General features: G+C 46.8%; 1 protein-coding gene across 2 annotated transcripts in view; it reads left to right on the forward strand.

The window, feature by feature from the left end:
* Window positions 1-8,459: 8,459 nt before the first annotated feature.
* ubtd2 (ubiquitin domain containing 2) overlaps window positions 8,460-18,477 on the forward strand; it is a 102,972-nt gene continuing 92,954 nt past the window's right edge. Inside the window, exon 1 of one of the 2 annotated variants that reach the window (XM_038795533.1) lies at window positions 8,460-8,591. In XM_038795533.1, the coding sequence (XP_038651461.1) occupies window positions 8,522-8,591 (70 nt within the window). In that variant the 5' untranslated portion in view covers window positions 8,460-8,521. The remainder of the gene's footprint in view (window positions 8,592-18,477) is intronic. The other variant, XM_038795536.1, reaches the window with a different exon arrangement.

An 18,477-nucleotide genomic window follows, 5' to 3' on the forward strand; every position in this document is an offset into this window, starting at 1 on the left:
GTTACTGGCCTACCTGCCTGGTTTAGAGTGGCAGCGAGAGCAACCTCTGAGGTGTCGCTCTCCACCTGAAATGGGACGGATTCATCTACAGCCCGCATGGCGGCTTTGGCGATGTCCGCCTTGATGCAGTTGAAGGCCTGGCGAGTCTCGGCTGACAGTGTTGCCTTAAATAATGGGCGGGCTTTGTCCGCACACTGGGGGACCCACTGGCGTAGTATGAGAGAAATCAAGGCACCTCTTGAGGGCCCTGGAACAGTGAGGGAGAGTAAGTTATAAGAGGGGGCACATATGGTCAGGGTCGGGTCCTATGACCCCGTTTTCCATGATGTAGCCGAGGATGGCTAGTCTGGTTGTGCGGAAAACGCATTTCTCCTTATAATATGTGAGGTTGAGTTTTTGGGCGGTTTGGAGAAATCGGTGGAGGTTGGCGTCGTGGTCCTGCTGATCATGGCCGCAGATGGTGACGTTATCCAAGTACGGAAACGTGGCCCGCAGCCCGTACTGGTCCACCATTCGGTCCATTGCTCGTTGGAACACCGAAATCCCGTTTGTGACGCCAAAGGGAACCCAGAGGAAATGGAAAAGGCGGCCATCTGCCTCGAACGCCATGTAGTGGCGGTCCTCCGGGCGGATTGGGAGCTGGTGGTATGCAGACTTCAGATCCACCGTGGAGAATATGCGGTACTGGGCGATCTGATTTACCATGACTGCAATCCGGGGGAGGGGGTACGCATCAAGGTGTGTGAACCGGTTAATGGTCTGGCTGTAATCAACCACCATCCGTAACTTTTCCCCGGTCTTGACGACCACCACCTGAGCTCTCCAGGGGCTATTACTGGCCTCAATGACTCCCTCACGTAAGAGACGCCGGACTTCTGATCTAATAAACACCCTGTCCTGCAGGCTATACCTCCTGCCGCGAGTGGCCACTGATTTGCAGTTGGCGGTGAGATTAGCGAAGAGTGGAGGGGGGTCAATTTTCAGAGTTGCTAAACTGCATATAGTGAGTGGGGGAAGGGGTCCGCCGAAGCTGAGTGTTAGGCTCCTGAGGTTGCACTAGAAATCCATGTCCTAGGAGGAGGGGGGCGCAGAGGTCTGGGAGTACATACAGTTGGAAGTTGGTGTAGTTGGCGCCCTGTATGGTTAACGTCACAATAGTGCGCCCCTGTATCTGAACGGAGTGTGACCCCGAGGTGAGAGAGATTGTTTGCTGTGTCTCAAATAGCGGAAGCGAGCAGTGCCTTATCAGATCTGGGTGAACGAAGCTCTCGGTGCTCCCGGAGTCGAAGAGGCATGGTGTCTCGTATCCGTTGATCTGGACGGACATCATGGAGCTCTTGAGGTGCTTTGGCCGCGACTGGTCCAAAATGACTGCACGGAGCTGCGGGTAGTCGGTGGTGTGGTCGGCGGTGCTGGTGCGGCCCCGTGATGACTGTCCGCGGAGGTCGTAATTGTCGAGTGGCATAGCGGGTGATGGCCAAGAAGGCGGCCCCGTTGATCGCACGTGGTGAGCGGCGAGGAAGATGGCGTCCAAGAGGGCCCCCCCCCATGGATCGCACGTGGCGGGCGGCGAGGAAGATGGCACCCAAGATGGCGGCCCCCATGAATCGCACATGGCCAGCCGCGTGGGGGAGGATTGCCAAGATGGCGGCCCCATGAGTCGCACATGTTGTGCGGAGGCGGAGTCGGCAGACACGCTGCCACATTGTGGGGTCTGCGGGCCTGTGAGTTGGAGGAGCGAGTGTTCGGGTTAGGGTTCGAGTTAGAGTTTTTAGCTTTGGCCAGGTAGACCTTAGCAAAGTGCCCTTTCCGCCCGCAGCTGCTGCAGGTTACGTTGCGGGCCGGGCAGTGCTGCCAGGAATGTTGGGGCCGGCCGCAAAAGTGGCACGATAGTCCTCCGTGGTGGCGGGTGGCTGCGCGGCGCAGGCCTGGGGCAGTCTCCGGTCGGGGGTCCACGATGGGGTCGAGTGATCGGCTGGGAACGCATTTAAACTTTGGAAACTAGTTTTACCGTGTCCTCCAGGTCCTGGGCCCCTTTTTCGAGAAGACGCTGTCGCACATAATTGGATCGGACCCCAGCAACATAAACATCTCAGACGGCGAGTTCCATGTGCTGGGAGGCTGTCACGGCCTGGAAGTTACATTCTCGTGCTCGAGCTTTAAGGTCGCACAGATAATCTTCTAGCAACTCTGCAGGGCGCTGGTGGCGAGTTGTGAAGATGTGCCGCGCGTAGACTTTATTCACGGGCCGCACGTACAGGCGGTCGAGTATCGCGAGGGCCTCGGTATAAGAGTCAGTTACATCAAGTTGAGTTGAAATACGATGGCTCACCCGTGCGTGGAGAAGACTGAGTTTCTGTTCATCTGTAACAGAGGAGGTAGTCGACGCAGCCAGGTAGGCCTTGAAGCACCGAAGCCAATGCAAAAAAAATTATTTTGCTTCTGCGGCCTGTGGATCGAGTTCCAGTCGGTCAGGTTTGAGGGCTGATTCCATAGTAGTTTTTAAGTCGATTAAATTGATGCGACCATCAATTCATTCAGAAACACGAGTTGAAGTAAACTGTGGCTTTAATCGGCTTACAACTGAGTCTGCCTGCGACTATACTGAACTGAGGGCGGGCTCGTAGGACCGCAGCACTTATACTTCCTGCTGGGGGCAGAGCCAAGGGCGGAGCCCTGTACATGCTCCTCATCTCCCCCTGTGGGCAGAGCCGCGCAACGGCTCACAGATGGAGCCCACAGGGACACAGTAATGTACAGTCTGAATTTATAGTGGTTACACATTAACCACACATAATAACCTTAATAATGAAGCAGGAGGGATCACAAAGACACCCTCCAACTGCCCTGATGGAAATGTCCAGCTCCAAGAACATTGTTGGGAAACCAACTTATCAACCAATGGATGCTGGTATTTTTGATCCCCACTCATTGCCACTCCTCGCCGCAAGAACCCAAAAATTCAGTCCTTCATCTCTTCATTTTTTCATCTTTTATTCTCTTCAGTGTTTCTCCTTTCATTGCTTAAAGTATGAAAATGAGGCTGCATTGATTTACTTTTTGTGCATGCTTTATGTCTTCACCAAAAGCTTTTTTCTGGTTTTCTTTGATTTTTTTGAATACTAATGCAGAGCTGTCGACGTCTGCAAATGTTAAGAGTGACATTTTTTATCAAAAAGAGTGAGAGATCACAAAATTGTTTGAACAGATGGAGCTCAGTCTATTTTAAAGATTGAGATGCACAAAAATGAGTTGCATTTTTATGAAGAAAATGAATGCATCTCACACCAAATGGGTAAAACCTGACAGGCCTGTCAATCAGTTTGAGACTTTATATTTGCCGAGTGTGTGAAAATGGCCATTTAGAACAAATTATCTTCTTCATTTTTTAAATTCGCAACATGTCCTTCTAATAGTGAGGAATTATCACAGATGCTTTTAGAAAAATCCAAAAGGTTTACTGTGAAAATGTCTAAATGCCATACTGTGATCCAGATTTGGACTAAGAAATTCCTACATCCAGCCTTCAGCATGTGGTAGATGCCGCTGGCCACTTTAGTACTGACACCAAGCTGCTTTCACTGTTTCCACCTGCAGGATTCTTGTATGATCCAGCGAACATTGTATAGTCTCATTAGGCTTCCATCAGGTTTATAAAAAAGCTGAATCACAGAATAGTTGCAGCACAGAAGGCCATTTAGTCTATTGTGCCGGTACAACATTAGACATTTGCCTAGTTTCATTCCCCCGTCTTCTCCCCATAACCCTGCACATTCTTCCTTTTCATACATTTTTTTACTTGCTGATCAATTTTCTGTTAATTATTATTTTTTAATACTTTAATCCATCTGCAATTAATTGAAATAAAGCAGGGAAATCCTTGATTAATAAACACTGTTAAATAGGACCAGAAAGTGTAAAAGCAGAAGTTGACCATCCGGCCCATAATGTCTGCTCCACCATTCAAAGAGATCATGGCTGAACTGATATAATCCTCAACTCCACTTTCCCACCTTATACCCTGCACCTTTGACTCCTTTACTGATTAAAAATCTGTCTATCTCAGCCTTGAACATACTTATCAACCCAGTCTCTACAGCTCGCTGCAGTAAACAATTCCACAGATTCACTACCTTCTGAGAGAAGAAATTCCTCCAGCTCCACTAGTTACAGGTTGCCATCTGGAAAATGCCCCTCTTATCCCAACGCTCTGTCTTTTGTCAATTAGTCAATCCTCTGTCCATGCTAATATACCACCCCCAATAACATGAGCTCTTATCTTATTAAGTAACCTTTTGTGTGGTACCTTGACAAACTCTTTTTGGAAATCCAAGTATATTACATCTTCTCATTCCCCTTCATCTATCCTTCTTGTTACCACCTCAAAAAATCCTTAATTACTAAATGCTGTTATTTACATCCTTTATAATGGACTCTTATATTTTCTCAATGACAGAAGTTAAGCTAATGACCTATAGTTACTTGCTTTTTGTCTCCTTCCGTTTTTAATAAAACAATGAGGGTAGAGTTGGCTGGAGTGGACTGGGAAAGTAGTTCAGCAGGAGTTTAGATAAGGGTGTTGCATTGGCAGATTTCCAATCCTCTGGGACTTTTCCAGAATTTAAGGTTTCTTGGAAGATTACATGTGTCTACTATCTCTGTGGCTACTTTCTTTAATATCCTGGGATGCAAACATCAGGTCCAGGGGATTTATCGGCCTTTACCCCTATTAGTTTCCTGAGTACTTTTTCCCAAGTGAATGTTATTGTATTTAGTTCCTTCTCTTTTGCCCTTTCATTATTTAATATTTTTGTAATGCAATGAGTATCTTCCACCATGATGACAAGTATTTGTTTAAGACCTGTACTATTTCCTGGTTCCCCACTATTGTTTGCCAGTCTCATTCTCTAAGAGACCTATGTTCACTTTGGCTTCTGTCTTCCTTTTTATATATTTAAAAAAGCTCTTGCTGCCCATTTTATATTACCTGTTAGTTTATCCTCATAGTTTATCTTCCTCTTTTTTTTGCTCATCTTTTGTTGGTTTTTAAAATTTTTCCAATCCTCTGGCTTACCACTAACCTTTGCTACATTATGGGAGGGATACTTCGACACCCTGCCGGTCAGAGAATCCGGGGGGGGCGGCGCGAATCCCGCCCCGCCGCTCCGACGCCGGCTGCTGTATTCTCCTGCGCCAGTTTTCGGGCGCGGGCGGGGATCACGCCACGCCAGTTGGGGCCGTTGGCAGTGGCCCCCCCCCCCCCCCCCCCCCAGCAATTCTCCAGGCCCTAAAGGGCCGAGCAACCGTCGGTTTCTGGCCAGTCCCGCCGGCGTGGATTGGAATGATCCCACACGGCGGGACCTAGCTGGTAGGCCAGCTGGTGCAGTCCTCGGGGGGGGGGGGGGGGGGGGTGCGGGGCATCCGGTCCCGGGGAGGCCCGCACGGTGGCCTGGCCCGCGATCAGGACCCACTGATCTGCGGGCGGGCCTGTGCCGTTGGGGCACTCCTTCTTTTCGTGCCGGCCCCTGTAGGGCTCCGCCATGGCCGGTGCAGAGAAGACCCCTCCCCTGCGCATGCGCCAGAATACGGCAGCCGGTCTGCGCATGCACTAACCGCGCAGTCCCTTTGGCGCCGGCTGGCGCGGCGCTGGCCTAGCTCCCGGAAGTGCGGAGAATTCCACAACTTCCGGTTGGCCCGACGCCGGAGTGGTTCGCGACGTTCTTGTCGGCAGCATCGGGCCAATTCGCCAATTGCGGTGAATCCCGCCCATATATTTTTTTCTTTTAGTTTAATACTATCCTTCACTTCCTTGATTAACCAGAGTTGATACATCCCATCCCTAGAATCCTTCTTCCTCACTGGGATATATCTTTGTTGGGAGTCATGGACTATTTTCAGAAATATCTACAATTGCTGATTAACTGCCTTTCCTGCTAAACTCCTTTCCCTGTCCACTCCAAGCCAACTCTGCCCTCATTGCTTTATAATTACCCTATTTTAAGTGTAGCACAGATGATTCTGACCCAAGTTTCTCACACTCAAATTGAATGCTAAATTTTACCATGTTATGGTCACTGCTTCCTGAGCGATATTTTACTCTGAGATTGTTTACTAAACCTGCTTCATTACACATTAGCAAATCTAAAGTAGCCTGATCATTGGTTGGATCCACAACATATTGCTCTGATTCCCATTAACTCCAGTTTTGCTAGGGCTCTTGGATGCCACATTCGGTCAAATGCTGCCTTGATGTCAAGGACAGTCACTCTCATCTTACCTCTGGCATTCAGCTCTTTTGTCCATGCTTGATCCAGATTGAAAAGGGAAACGGAAAAGGGAAAAGTGAGAAACAAAACTGACCCTTACAGTTTCTAAGGAACTAAGACAGAAACTGAGATTGGATACCAAAACTTTTGGGGTGTGTGGAGTTGGTTGAAGCCATATAAATGGAGACAAAGCCATCAGATAATTCAGTGGTGCTGCACAGGCAGACTGAAGATATACTGGATTCAGAATCTGAGATTAGACAAATATGCAATTTCTACAGTTGCTTCTGTTACTGAAGACAATAGTGGTAAATCTATGCCACCCAGGCTATCAAAAGCAGTGTTGAGGAGGTACTGCAGAAATGCACCATTTTCATTGAAGATCCAGCCCGTGGAACTCAGATTGGTGCAATGTTGCTGGCTGGAGATCAGGTTAAATCCTGGACAAAATGGAGCTGAAATCTTTCCTGAGGAAGACAGAACTTGAGGACTTTGTGACTGAGAATCATGACTTATATGTTGAGTAAACTTGCCGAGCCCATTCGCAAGATCAGTCTTAGTTTTTTTTGTGATTGATTTACAGGATGCGGGATGCGGGATTCAGTGGCTGGGCTAGCATTTGTTCTCCATCCCAAATTGCCTTGAAAAAGTGGCGATGGGCTGCCTTCGTCAATCACTGCAGTCAGCGTGGCCAACTGTCCTGGATTTCTTAGTTTATCCTGTCCCACATCCCGTGTGGGGCTTACCAGTACACTGTCATCCCGATTCCTCTGAACAGTGCAAGGAGACTGCTCAACCTTCTGTTTCTGCTGCAAAAGCATCTTTAGTGTTTGCACATTCAACAAGATGAGGCAAGAAAAGAAATGAAACAAAAGATGTGCAGAGTCTGACAGTATTTAACTTAATACAATGTCTCAAGGTGCACACAGAAGCATTGGTAAGCAAAATTTGTCATCGAATCACTTAAGGGGAAAGGAGGACAGGATTCAAACAGCATCTCAAGCAGGCCAGAGATGTTTAATATAGGAAGCTAGAGTGCAGGATCAAACTAAAGGCATGTCCACAAATAGTGGATCAAATAAAATTGGGACTGTACAAGAGGCCAGAAATGGAGAAGTACCCAGATCACAGAGACTTGTTACATTGCAGGAGATTGCAGCGATAGTGTGGGATGAATCCTCGCAAGGATTTGAACAGGAAAATAGAATTTTAAAATAGAGGCACTGCCACATTGGGAGATGTAGCTCAGTGAACACAGGACATGTGAATGGGACATGATGAGAGTTAAGACTAAGGTGCCAACGTGATTGACCCTGGAGGTTTCAACACATGACTTACCCCATTAATCAGTCAACATATCCATCCTTATAACATACTGCCTTCCAATTGGAAACCAAACTCATTACCCAATTGAATGGTGCTTGACTGCCAGCCAAATATCCTTTACCACCATTTTCAACAAATGCCCGTTAAAAGAGAAATGTTCGAAAACATTTTTTTAAATGTTATTTAAAGTTCTTATGATTCTTCTCCAGGGTTGCAGAATCCTTAGAGACTTCAGGTTAATCCTCGAGGGTTAGCAACCCGATTAGGACATGCGCACTGGAGATAGAAGTGGACAAGGTGGGGATAAAAACTCCTTTAAAGATCACAGATACATAAAAAACGTGATCCCAAAACACAACAGTAAAATAATTGCCAAATAATGCCGGAAACAAACCCAGCACAAACAGCTCTTCAGGGCGAGCGCCGAATGGAGCTGCACGTGACGTCGCGCTCATAGAGAGCGGGGAGGGGGGCGTGTCCAGTCCGGGGGCGGGGCTTGCGAATGCAGGAGCCGGGATCGCGCGCGAGCGGGCGGACGGCGGGAAAGGGGCGTGGCCGCACACAAGAAGGAGGCGGGTCTAAGTGGGAGGGCCGGGCCGGGCCTTGGTGGGCTGTGACGCTCAGGGGCGGGCGGGAGCGCGCGGAACAGCTGGGCCATTGAGTGAGTGCCGGCCGGATGCGCGCCTCCTCGGGCAGGGCACGCGCGATTGCGCGAGTCAGTGGCGCGCGGCCCGCTAGCGGGGACGCGCGGCTGAGCCAGTCAGGCAGTGCGTGCCGGCCCTCCGGGGGGGGGGCGGAGAGGGAGCTGCGAGGCGCGCGCCCGGTGGCGGGGACGCGCCGCTCAGCCAGCCAGCCAGTCTGAGTGAGTGCCGGCCGGGGCTGCGGGCCGGGTCAGTTGGGTTTGTTGTAAAAGTGACAGGAGCTCACCCATGGGAGGGTGTGTGGGCACTCAGCATGATTCTTCAGGCAGTTTAAACGAGAATTCCGACGGCACAGGGGGTAAGAGAAGCCGCTGTCGTTTACTCAAGATCTCTATCTTTCTCGCTCCTTTTATTCCTGACGGTTTTCAAGTTTTTTTGGTCAAATTTCTGTCATTGGAGTTGGCTCGGTGTTTTTGGGTGTCTGGCGGCGAGTGATAAAGTCTGAGTGTGGGCCTCACATACACTCCCTCCTTCCCTTCCTCGCCCCGGGGTCGGGTGGCCGCTGAGCCCGGGGAGAATGCTGCCTCGCACCGTGGTGGCATTGTTGGGGGATGTCTCCCTCCCCCCCCCCCCCCCCCGCCTTGCCATGTCTCCCTCCCCCCCCCCCCCCCCCCGCCTTGCCATGTCTCCAGCTCGGTGCAGGAGCTGCAGCTGATGCTGGCAGTCAAGAGGAATGCTTCCCCCGTCGAGGAAGGGGATGGGATCGGGTTCTGTCTCTCCAAGTCCAGGAACCGCTCTCTTTGTCTCTCACCGGCCCACATCTTAGCACCACTTTTCCTTACCTCAATTGACCCAAAATCGACACGCTCTAATAGCCGATCGAGACGTTGTCGCAGTCTTTTAGACATTGAGTTGAAGGTTTCATGATTTCTTGCACAGTTAGCATTTTTTAAAAATACCGTATTTCCCTTTGTTCTCCTTTGTTCGTTTCTTTTTTTTGCGTCTTTGCAATGTTAACAGTTTGGTTCAATGTTTTATTGGGGGGGGGGGGCAACTCTTTTATATTTTCAAGTATGCGTCTTTTTTTATTAAATGCAATGTAAGCCGTAAAGTTGGGTCGCAGGACCCCTGAACAATATAAACATTGCTGCTCTTACAGCCCAAGCCTGACTTGATGATTTGGGCATCTTGTGCACTGTATAATTCAACAATTACTGCACGTGTCCTGAAGTTTGGAAATAAAAATAGGACTACTCCTAAATGGAGTAACGTTTAAAAATCATTAAATAATGTAGAGGTGCCTGTATTGCAAATGATTTAACTACCTTTTCATTCCATTGATGGTCTGACTTCGTCAAGTTGTCAGTTACCTAAAAAATGAGTAAAACTCCAGTTTATGTTGGGGAGGGGAGTTGAAATGTCATTAGGGCGACATGACATGTTATCTAAAAAAGAAAGAATGGCAAACTTTTTCATGGCTGGCAAAACTACTCCGTAAATATATCCAGAGAAGGGCTATCTTGGTATGCTGCATATCTAACTGGAGTTTTCAAATTGCAGACTTTGCATTCAAGAAAGGCAAAATTTGCTGAACCATTTTATTGTTTTCTAGAAATTAATATGTACATTGTAACATTTTTCTATCACCTTTCACCACCAAACTGTCCTCCCCCCCCCCCCCCCCCCCCCCCACACACACACACACACAAAAAGCAGTCCAGCAGAGTGTGTGACGGCCTATATTCTGAGGCTTGTTGATGCTCTTCAGTGATGCACAAAATTGATCCTTACCTTCATGATTAAAAGTTCCACAGCTATACAAGGCATTATCTTGCAGCCTTGGTAAAAACTGGTAACATTTATCTCTCAAAAGTAGCAGATCTTATATGAACAACATTGGGATGTGAACCCAACAGGGCCTTGAATGAAAGGTCAGGCTGATGTATTTGAATTTAATACAGAACCGTTCATAATGCACATTTTTCATTAGTGGTAACTATGTAGTGCTGTCATGTCAGTTGAAAATGTTATTTCTGAAAAAGATATTTCTGCGCTCCCAACTCTGGTGAGGATTCTTGTTTAGGTGGATGAGAACTTTGAGAACTGCATAATTTCATAATTTATGCTGTAGGCAGGTCTTACTTCAGTGCAACATTGTCACATATTCTGTAACATGCCAAGTTCACGATGGAGCAGATGATGAAGAAAATTAATTGTTCTAACTGCTTGTGTGAAGGGCCATAATTTCCAAAAAACTACCTTCATATTGGGTAATGGACAAAAATATACATTCACCTTTCTTTGGTGGTTAATTATTTGTTTTCTTGCTTATTCTTCCTCTTGGCCATTGATTTCTTAAATAGATAGCAATAAAGTATTCCCATTGTGTACATCCAAAAATATATAAAATATCCTTGGGGCGAGGAGGGGAAGGAGGGAGTGTATGTGAGGCCCACACGCAGACTTTATCACTCGCTGCCAGACACCCAAAAACACCGAGCCAACTCCAATATAATATGTACAATAGATGCTTTTGATGAAATTCAAATGTCTTTTTTTTCAAAAAAAGGATGTTATGGTAAGTGCTGTTAACATAGCTGGAGAAATTATTGCTATTGTGTTTGAACATAGTTGTAGAGCAGTATGAGAATGCAAAATAGGAGAGAAAGGACTTTATGATTGACTGGAAGACTGACATAAAATCGAATGCTGATGGCTCGATGAGATGTGGTAGTCCCTTTTTGTCATATTCAAACCATTTCCATGTATAATTATTATCTGGTTTTGTTTTTGGAGACTTGGACATGTTTATTTTCAACAGAAATGTCTTAGTTCATGTAATTGCAATTTGAGGAAACATTTCGCTCATCTAAGGTATAATAAATTGAGGGGGGTTGCTGTCTTTCCCCTTCAATGCAACAATTTATGGAGCAAGCAATTTACGTCAACATTATTGCTCATAATCCCGAGAGATTTTGTTTTAGCTCATTGATTGTGAATTACTTTAGGGTGTTATGACTTATAACATATGTTATGGACTAGCTGTATAAATGGCGTTTTCTTCTCTTGTCACTTTTGGTTTCATCATGTTTATTGTTTGGTTATGTTGCCTGTAGTCCTACAGACTTAAACATTGATGTATTCCATGCAGGATTCTAGTGACTTATTGGAGGTGGCTGTGCCCATGGATATTTTATTAAAGATTCAAGAAGAATTTGGATTAGCACAGCCTAGCATATGGAATGTAGGTGTAGTGGTAGACAAGTCACTATCAATGTTGCAGACAATATAATAAAGTGATTGTAAAACAAAAAATAATAAAGTACAGTAATGTAGTGCTGAAATAGTAAATATAAGCATACATTAATTATGCTAACACTTCACAGCACATTTGTGGCAAGTACAGCACAAAAAAATGAGCTAATCTTTCTAATGCTCCATGGATAGGAAGCTGGCCCCAAAACTGAAAATGTTGAAGATAGTTGCTCTGATAGGTCAAAGGTGGGGAATGGTGTTCCACAGGAATCGGTGTTGGTTCCACTGCTGTTTGCCATTCATATAAACAACTTGAACTTGGAAGTATAATTTCAAAATTTGTGGATGACACCAAATTCGGGGTTATACCTTAATAATGTGGAGGACTGACACTTCATCCACCTCATTCCCACCCCATCTCATTTCCCAGAACTGGTTTTCCAGTAATGCCTCATTTCTCAGTGTACTGGAAACAAAAATGTAGAAAATTCTCCTGTACGCAGGTCATAAACTTTTCCTCCTCCCTGTCTTTTTACCCTATTATCTTAATCTATGTTAGGATAATTGAAGTCCTCAATTATAACTGCTTTTGCACTTCTATATAGTTTCCGTGTAAATGTGCTCCTCTCTATCTTTCCCACTGGTTGGCCGATAGAATATCCCAATTGTAATGATGCCTATTGCTTCCTACCTCTAATCAAATATATTCTGTCCTTGACCCCCTCTAAGACATCCTCTCCAATATTTAATAGTCTCCTTAACCAATACTTCAATTCTTCTTCCTTTCTTTCCTTCCCTATGTTTCCTGAACACCCTGTATCCAGGAATATTTAGTACCCAGGCCTTCTCTTTTATGAGCTAGGTTTACATTATCACCACCACAATATCATATATCCACTTAGCTATCTGTATTTGCAGCTCACCAACTTAATGTTCCTCAAACATGCACTGTAACCTAATTTAGACTTTATTGAATTGCTTCTTGCTCTGACCCCAAGACCTTATTATTTCTTACTCTAGTGTTTTCTATTCCTATTCTTTGTCCACCTTGTTTTTCTTTTCTCCTGTTTCATTTAGTTTCTCACTACCCCCCTCTGACCAACTTAGTTAATTGTGTATATCAATATGTATGATTAAATCATGCACTGCGTGTATTTTAATCATATGGATACATGATATTTTGAATGTCTGCCCTGCTTAAATATGGAAGTACATAACAGTAGTTGGAGGACTGACATTTTCAGTACAGAAACATACATTAAGAACAAGATTAGGCCATTTCATCCCTCGAACTGGTTACACACCGTTAAATGAGATTATGATTGACCTGTGACCTACCTCCATATACTCTTCTTTGGCCATCTCCCTTATTACACATGTCTAACAAAAATACATCAATCTCAGTTTTTAAATTAACAATTGATCTAGCACCAAACTTTTAATACCCTTGTGTATGTAGAAGTATTTCCAAATTTATCTCCTGAAAGGTCTAGAATTTTTTGAATATGCTTCGCAGTCCCAGGTTCATCTTGAAGATTTTTAATCTCTCTTCATAATTTAAACTCATAGGATTTATTAACACCTGATATTATACAGTTTCAATTCTGAAACCACAAGACATAGGAGCAAAAGTAGGCCATTTGACCCATCGAGTCTGTTCCCCCATTTGATGAGATCATGACTGATCTTAAATGATAATCCTCAACTCCACTTTCCCGCTTTATCCAGCGCCGGCCCTAGGGTTGCTGGCGCCCCGGGCAAGCTGAGCTTCGGCGCCCTTGGGGGGGGGGCAGGGGTGGGGGGGGGTGGGGGGGGGGGCAGGGGTGGGGGGGGCAGGGGTGGGGGGGGGGGCGGCAGGGGTGGGGGGGGGGCGGCAGGGGGGGGGGGGGCGGGGCCGGGGGGGGGGGGAGCGGGGCCGGGGGGGGGGGAGCGGGGCCGGGGGGGGGGGAGCGGGGGGGGGGGGGGGCGTGGCCGGGGGGGGGCCGAGAGGGCCTCCGACCTTTTCCGCATTCTCAACGTCGAACCCGCTTTCAGTTGTCCAGGACTTGAAGCTCCGGAATGCTCTCCTCAAATCTCCGGAATGCTCACCTCCAATCTCCTTTACGACACTCCGTTAGTCTACTTTTTTGATGAATGACCAAGATTCCTGTCACCTGATCCAACCGCGCCTCATGTGACTTGATGTCAAATTTTGTTTGATAACCATTCTGTGCAGCACCCTCGACTTTAAAGATGCAGTGAAATGAAAGCGGTTGTTGACAACATCATGACTGTTGGTGACTTCCTGTCTATGACATAAAAACATCTGCCAGTTTACAATAATAACCCTTCACTTTCCCATTTAGTAAAAATAGGAAAAGAAAAACCCTACGTCCAAAAATAGTATTTTCCCAGCACCGCGGCGGAGTCTGTTTATTTACTTTTGTTAATAAATCCACAGATGAAGAGCACTTATACAAACATGTAATGGCTTACTTCTATCTTTATTCTCGCACACATGGCGGGGGGGGGGGGGTGTGCGGGTGTGTGGGGAACTGGTGAGCGAATGTCTTCAGTAAATGTGGCAAGACTTTACATCAGGGCGTCAGACGTTTGTGTCTCGGGCTTCTGACGATATTGTTAAACCCATAAGCTTTGCCCAAGGCCTTAACGAACTACCACTGCTCAATGGGCACTCCACTGCTTCATAAAATGGCTGTATTCCAACACAGATCTTAAGGTCTCAGAACAGCAGCCACGCAGTGAGCTCTGTAGCATCTGCCCGCATCACATACTAAACAGGGGAGAGAAAAAATATTACAGATTAAAATCTGTACCCGGGGGGGGAGCGGACCCGAGGAGGGGGGGGGGCGGACCCGAGGGGGGGGCGGGGCGGGCGGACCCGAGGGGGGGGGCGGGGCGGGCGGACCCGAGGGGGGGGGGGGGGGGCGGGCGGACCCGAGGGGGGGGGCGGGGCGGGCGGACCCGAGGCGGGGGGGGCGGGAGCGGACCGAGGGGACGGACCGCGGGGAATGCGGCCACCGCGCATGCGCTGGTTGGCGCCGGCCCAACTGCGCATGCGCGGGACCCGAGTCTGGGGCCCCCGAGCACATGGCGCCCCGGGCAACAGCCCGAGTTGCCGGTGCCTTGAGCCGGCCCTGGCTTTATCCCCATAACCCCATAATCAAGGCCATCATTTCATTTGCTTTCCCTTATATCTGCTGAACTTGCATGCTAGCTTTTTGTGATTTATGCAGGAGGACCCCCCCAATCCCTCTGAGCTGTAGCTTTCTGTAGACTTTCTCCATTCAATTAATATTCAGCTCCTTAATTTTTCCTGCCATTCACATTCACTTTCCATCTGCCAAGTGTTTACCCACTCACTTAACCAGTTTCATAGCATTTTACCTGAATGAGAAATCAAATTTAACATGAATCAACTTGTAAGATTTTGTTGTTTGTTCAATTGTTTGCAGGTAAATGTGCATGGTAGAATTACAAACTGGAAGTCAAACGTTTCTTGTCACCTTGAAATATTTTGGTTACAATATGTTGAGTATATGATGGCGTTCCAGTAATTCCGTTTACAAAGGCTGTTACATTGGTATTGTTGCCTCGTCGTGTTTTTAAATTTCATTCTTAATGAAACTGCAGTCAGGATATATTTCTCTTAGAACTTGTACATGCATTGACTTAATTTGCCATTTGATGCCACATGGCTTTCTATGGGGCTTTCTATACCAAGAAATAATTATGTAATCTCGTTCAAATGTAATGATTTGTTTTCAGTGGGCCTTCTACGATCTGAATTGAACTACTGATATATTTTTTGCAGTGTCAACAATCTAGTTACTAAGCTACACCTGATCAAAATTATGAGCTTTTTGTTTACTGTGCTGTTGGAACTCACAAGATGCAGACATGTGGAGAGCCTTTTGGATACTTTCCTTTTAGTTCGACAAAGGTTAATGGATTTCTACCGTGATATGTTTGGAGATTAGATTCCATGTCATGCGTTGGCTTTATTTTCTTGTACTTGTGGTGCTCTGCCGCTGTTGATACTTTGAAGAGAATGTAGCAATAATGCTCATTGTTTCATTCAGGTTAAACTGCTTTTTACATTGCATTGTTAGCTATGGAGAATACTACAGCTGCCATTTTCTTATTTTACTGAGCAGTCTTATTGCAAATTAATTGCATGTAGGACTTATTATTTTTGGCATTTTAAGATATAAGAAAATTAGCAAGAAAAGGCTAGGAAGTCCATATACACATAGTTCAAGTTATGCACACCGTAACCCTTTCACCCACTCCAACAAACCAACTAGCCACACAATCCCTTAAGCCAAATCCCCTGTAACCCCTCAAGGTTCCTAGAATCTACTGTAACTGAGAGACATATCTACAATACTCTATCTACCTTTTATATCTCGTGGGACAGCCATGGTCAGAAATCCTTCCAGCTCTCTTTTGATGTTTGCATTCACTGTAAGATAACAACTTCTTCTCTAAATCAAGGACTCTCTGTGAAAAGAAACACCTCCTCGCATCTAATCTAGTATTTTGCTTATGTAAATCACACTTGGTCTATCACCCGATGCGTGCTGGCCTCCATTGGCTTCCACTCCACCAAAAACAACAACTACTATAGGGAGAAGGGAGCTAAAGTTTTACAAGTCTGGATGACTCTTTGTCAAGACTCTTTGTCATCCAGACTCGAAACATTAGTTCCCTTCTCTCTCTCTCCACAGATGCTGTCAAACCTGCTGAGATCGTCCAGCAGTTTCTGTTTTTGTTTCAAATTCAAGCATCCGGAGCAAATTGCTTTTAACTACTATATGGCTTTTAAGATAGTAAAACGAACCAAGCCACATCACAGGAGCACTGTCAAACATTTTGACTCTGAATCACAAAGACACGTCAGGGCAAATTAACAATAGCTTTATCAAAAAGCTAGTAAGGAGCATAGTCAAGGAAATAGAGAGAAACCTAGAGGTTTGGGAGGCTGAAGGTACAACCACTAATGATGAGTAACAAAAATCAGGGATGCACAAGAGACCAGAGTTGGTCTCTGGTCACGATGATTTTTTTAATAAATGTTTTTTATTGGATTTTTCGAACATAGTATATTTACAGGTGCACACAAAGAAGAGAGATTGGGGGGGGTGGGGGGAGAAAGAAGGTAATACGAAGAAGATAAAAACAACAACGCTATATAATTAGCAAGATCACATAAATATAAAGTAAAAAACCAGGGTGTGGGGAGGTAAAAACTGGGAAAGTGTATATACATCGAGTTACTGGAAAGACAATTAATTGAGATACTGGAAAGGATCATACTTGTATACATGTCCGGGGCGGGGGGGAACCTCCCGTTTCTTTTCTTCTGTTTTTTTTTTAAAGAGTACATACAACACCAGTAATACAAAATAGATTGAGTGTGGGTAACACCCCCAATGTTGCTTGTTTCTCCCGATCGGTTTTCGCTGTTGTGCGTTTGCCTCTGCTTCGGCCGTTCGTCGTTTCTTCCTCTTGTACTTTCTTGCTCTCTGTCGCTGTGTTCGTCATGGTCTTTGTCCTTTCCTGTGCTCTCCTTCCAGTTTGTGTTCCCTCGTCTTTCCCCCCTCTCTGGTTCCCCTCTGTTGTTCTTTTCCCCGTCTTTCCTTCTTTCTCCATCCTTGCAGCTCTCCTTTCTTTTCTCTCTTGCTCTGTTCTCTCTCTCCCCCCCCCCCCCCCCCCCCCCCGTCTTTCCCTCCTCTTTTCTCATGCTTTGGCTACTTGCTCTTGGCGACTTGATTATTCACCAGTTTGTTCGTTCGTTGGCCACAAACAGATCCCGGAACAGTTGGATGAATGGCTCCAAAGTTCTGAGGAAGCTATCACCCGACCCTCAGATGGCGAATTTGACTTTCTCCATTTGGAGAGATTCTGATCAGTCGGACAGCCAGTCTGCAGCTTTGGGTGGTGCTGCTGACCGCCAGCTGAGCAGGATTCTACGGCGGGCGATCAAGGAGGCAAAAGCAAGGGCAACCACCCTCCTCCCCATGAAGAGGATCTGGCTGGTCTGATACCTCAAAGATGGAACTTTCGGGCGCGGCTCCACCCTCACCCCAACCACTTTGGCCATTGCCTCGAAAAAGGCTGCCCAATAGCCACTAAGTCTTGGGCAAGACCAAAATATTTGGGCGTGGTTGGCTGGGCCTCCTTGGCACCGTTCACATTTGTCCTCCACCTCCGGGAAGAACCTACTCATTCGGGTTCTGGTTAAGTGGGCTCTATGTACCACCTTTAGTTGCATTAGGTTGAGTCTCGTGCACGTGGAGGTGGAATTGACCCTATGTAGTGTTTCACACCCCATCCTGTTTCGAGCCTCAGGTCTTCTTCCCATTTCTTCCTTGTTGCGTTCAGTAGGGTGTCGGCCCTTTCCACCAGTCATTTGTACATGCCATTACAATTTCCTTTACCTGGAATGTTTGCGTCAACTAACACCTCTAGTAGTGTCCGTTGTGGTGGCCGTGGGTACATCCTTGTCTCCTTCTGTTGGAGGTTTTTGAGCTGCAGGAACCTTAGTTCGTTGCCCCTAGCTAGTTGAAATCTCTCCGTCTGTTCGGCCAGTGTCGTGACCCTGGCGTCGGTGTATAGGTCCCTAACTATCTATCAGTCCCCACCCCCACCCCCACCCCCGTCCTGCCTCCACCTTGTGAAGATGGCGTCAGTGAGTGCTGGTGTGAACCTGTGGCTATTGCAGATGGGGGCTTTGTCGGACATTTCGGTCTGGTCGAATTGCTGCCGTAGTTAGTTCCGGGTCTGGAGGGTGGCTACCACCACTGTGCTGCTGTAGTGTGGTTTTTGGGTGGGGATGGGAATGCCGCCATGGCGAGGGCCCAGAGTGACATCCCCCTGCAGGTGGCCTCCTCCGTGCGCACCCACTCGGCTTCTGGCTCCTTAATCCATCCCCTTACTCGTTCGGCTGTCGGCGCCCAGTGGTGGTATTGTAGGTTTGGGAGGGC

This window comes from Scyliorhinus canicula, chromosome 4 (assembly GCF_902713615.1).
Source record: "Scyliorhinus canicula chromosome 4, sScyCan1.1, whole genome shotgun sequence".
Classification (NCBI taxonomy): domain Eukaryota; kingdom Metazoa; phylum Chordata; class Chondrichthyes; order Carcharhiniformes; family Scyliorhinidae; genus Scyliorhinus; species Scyliorhinus canicula.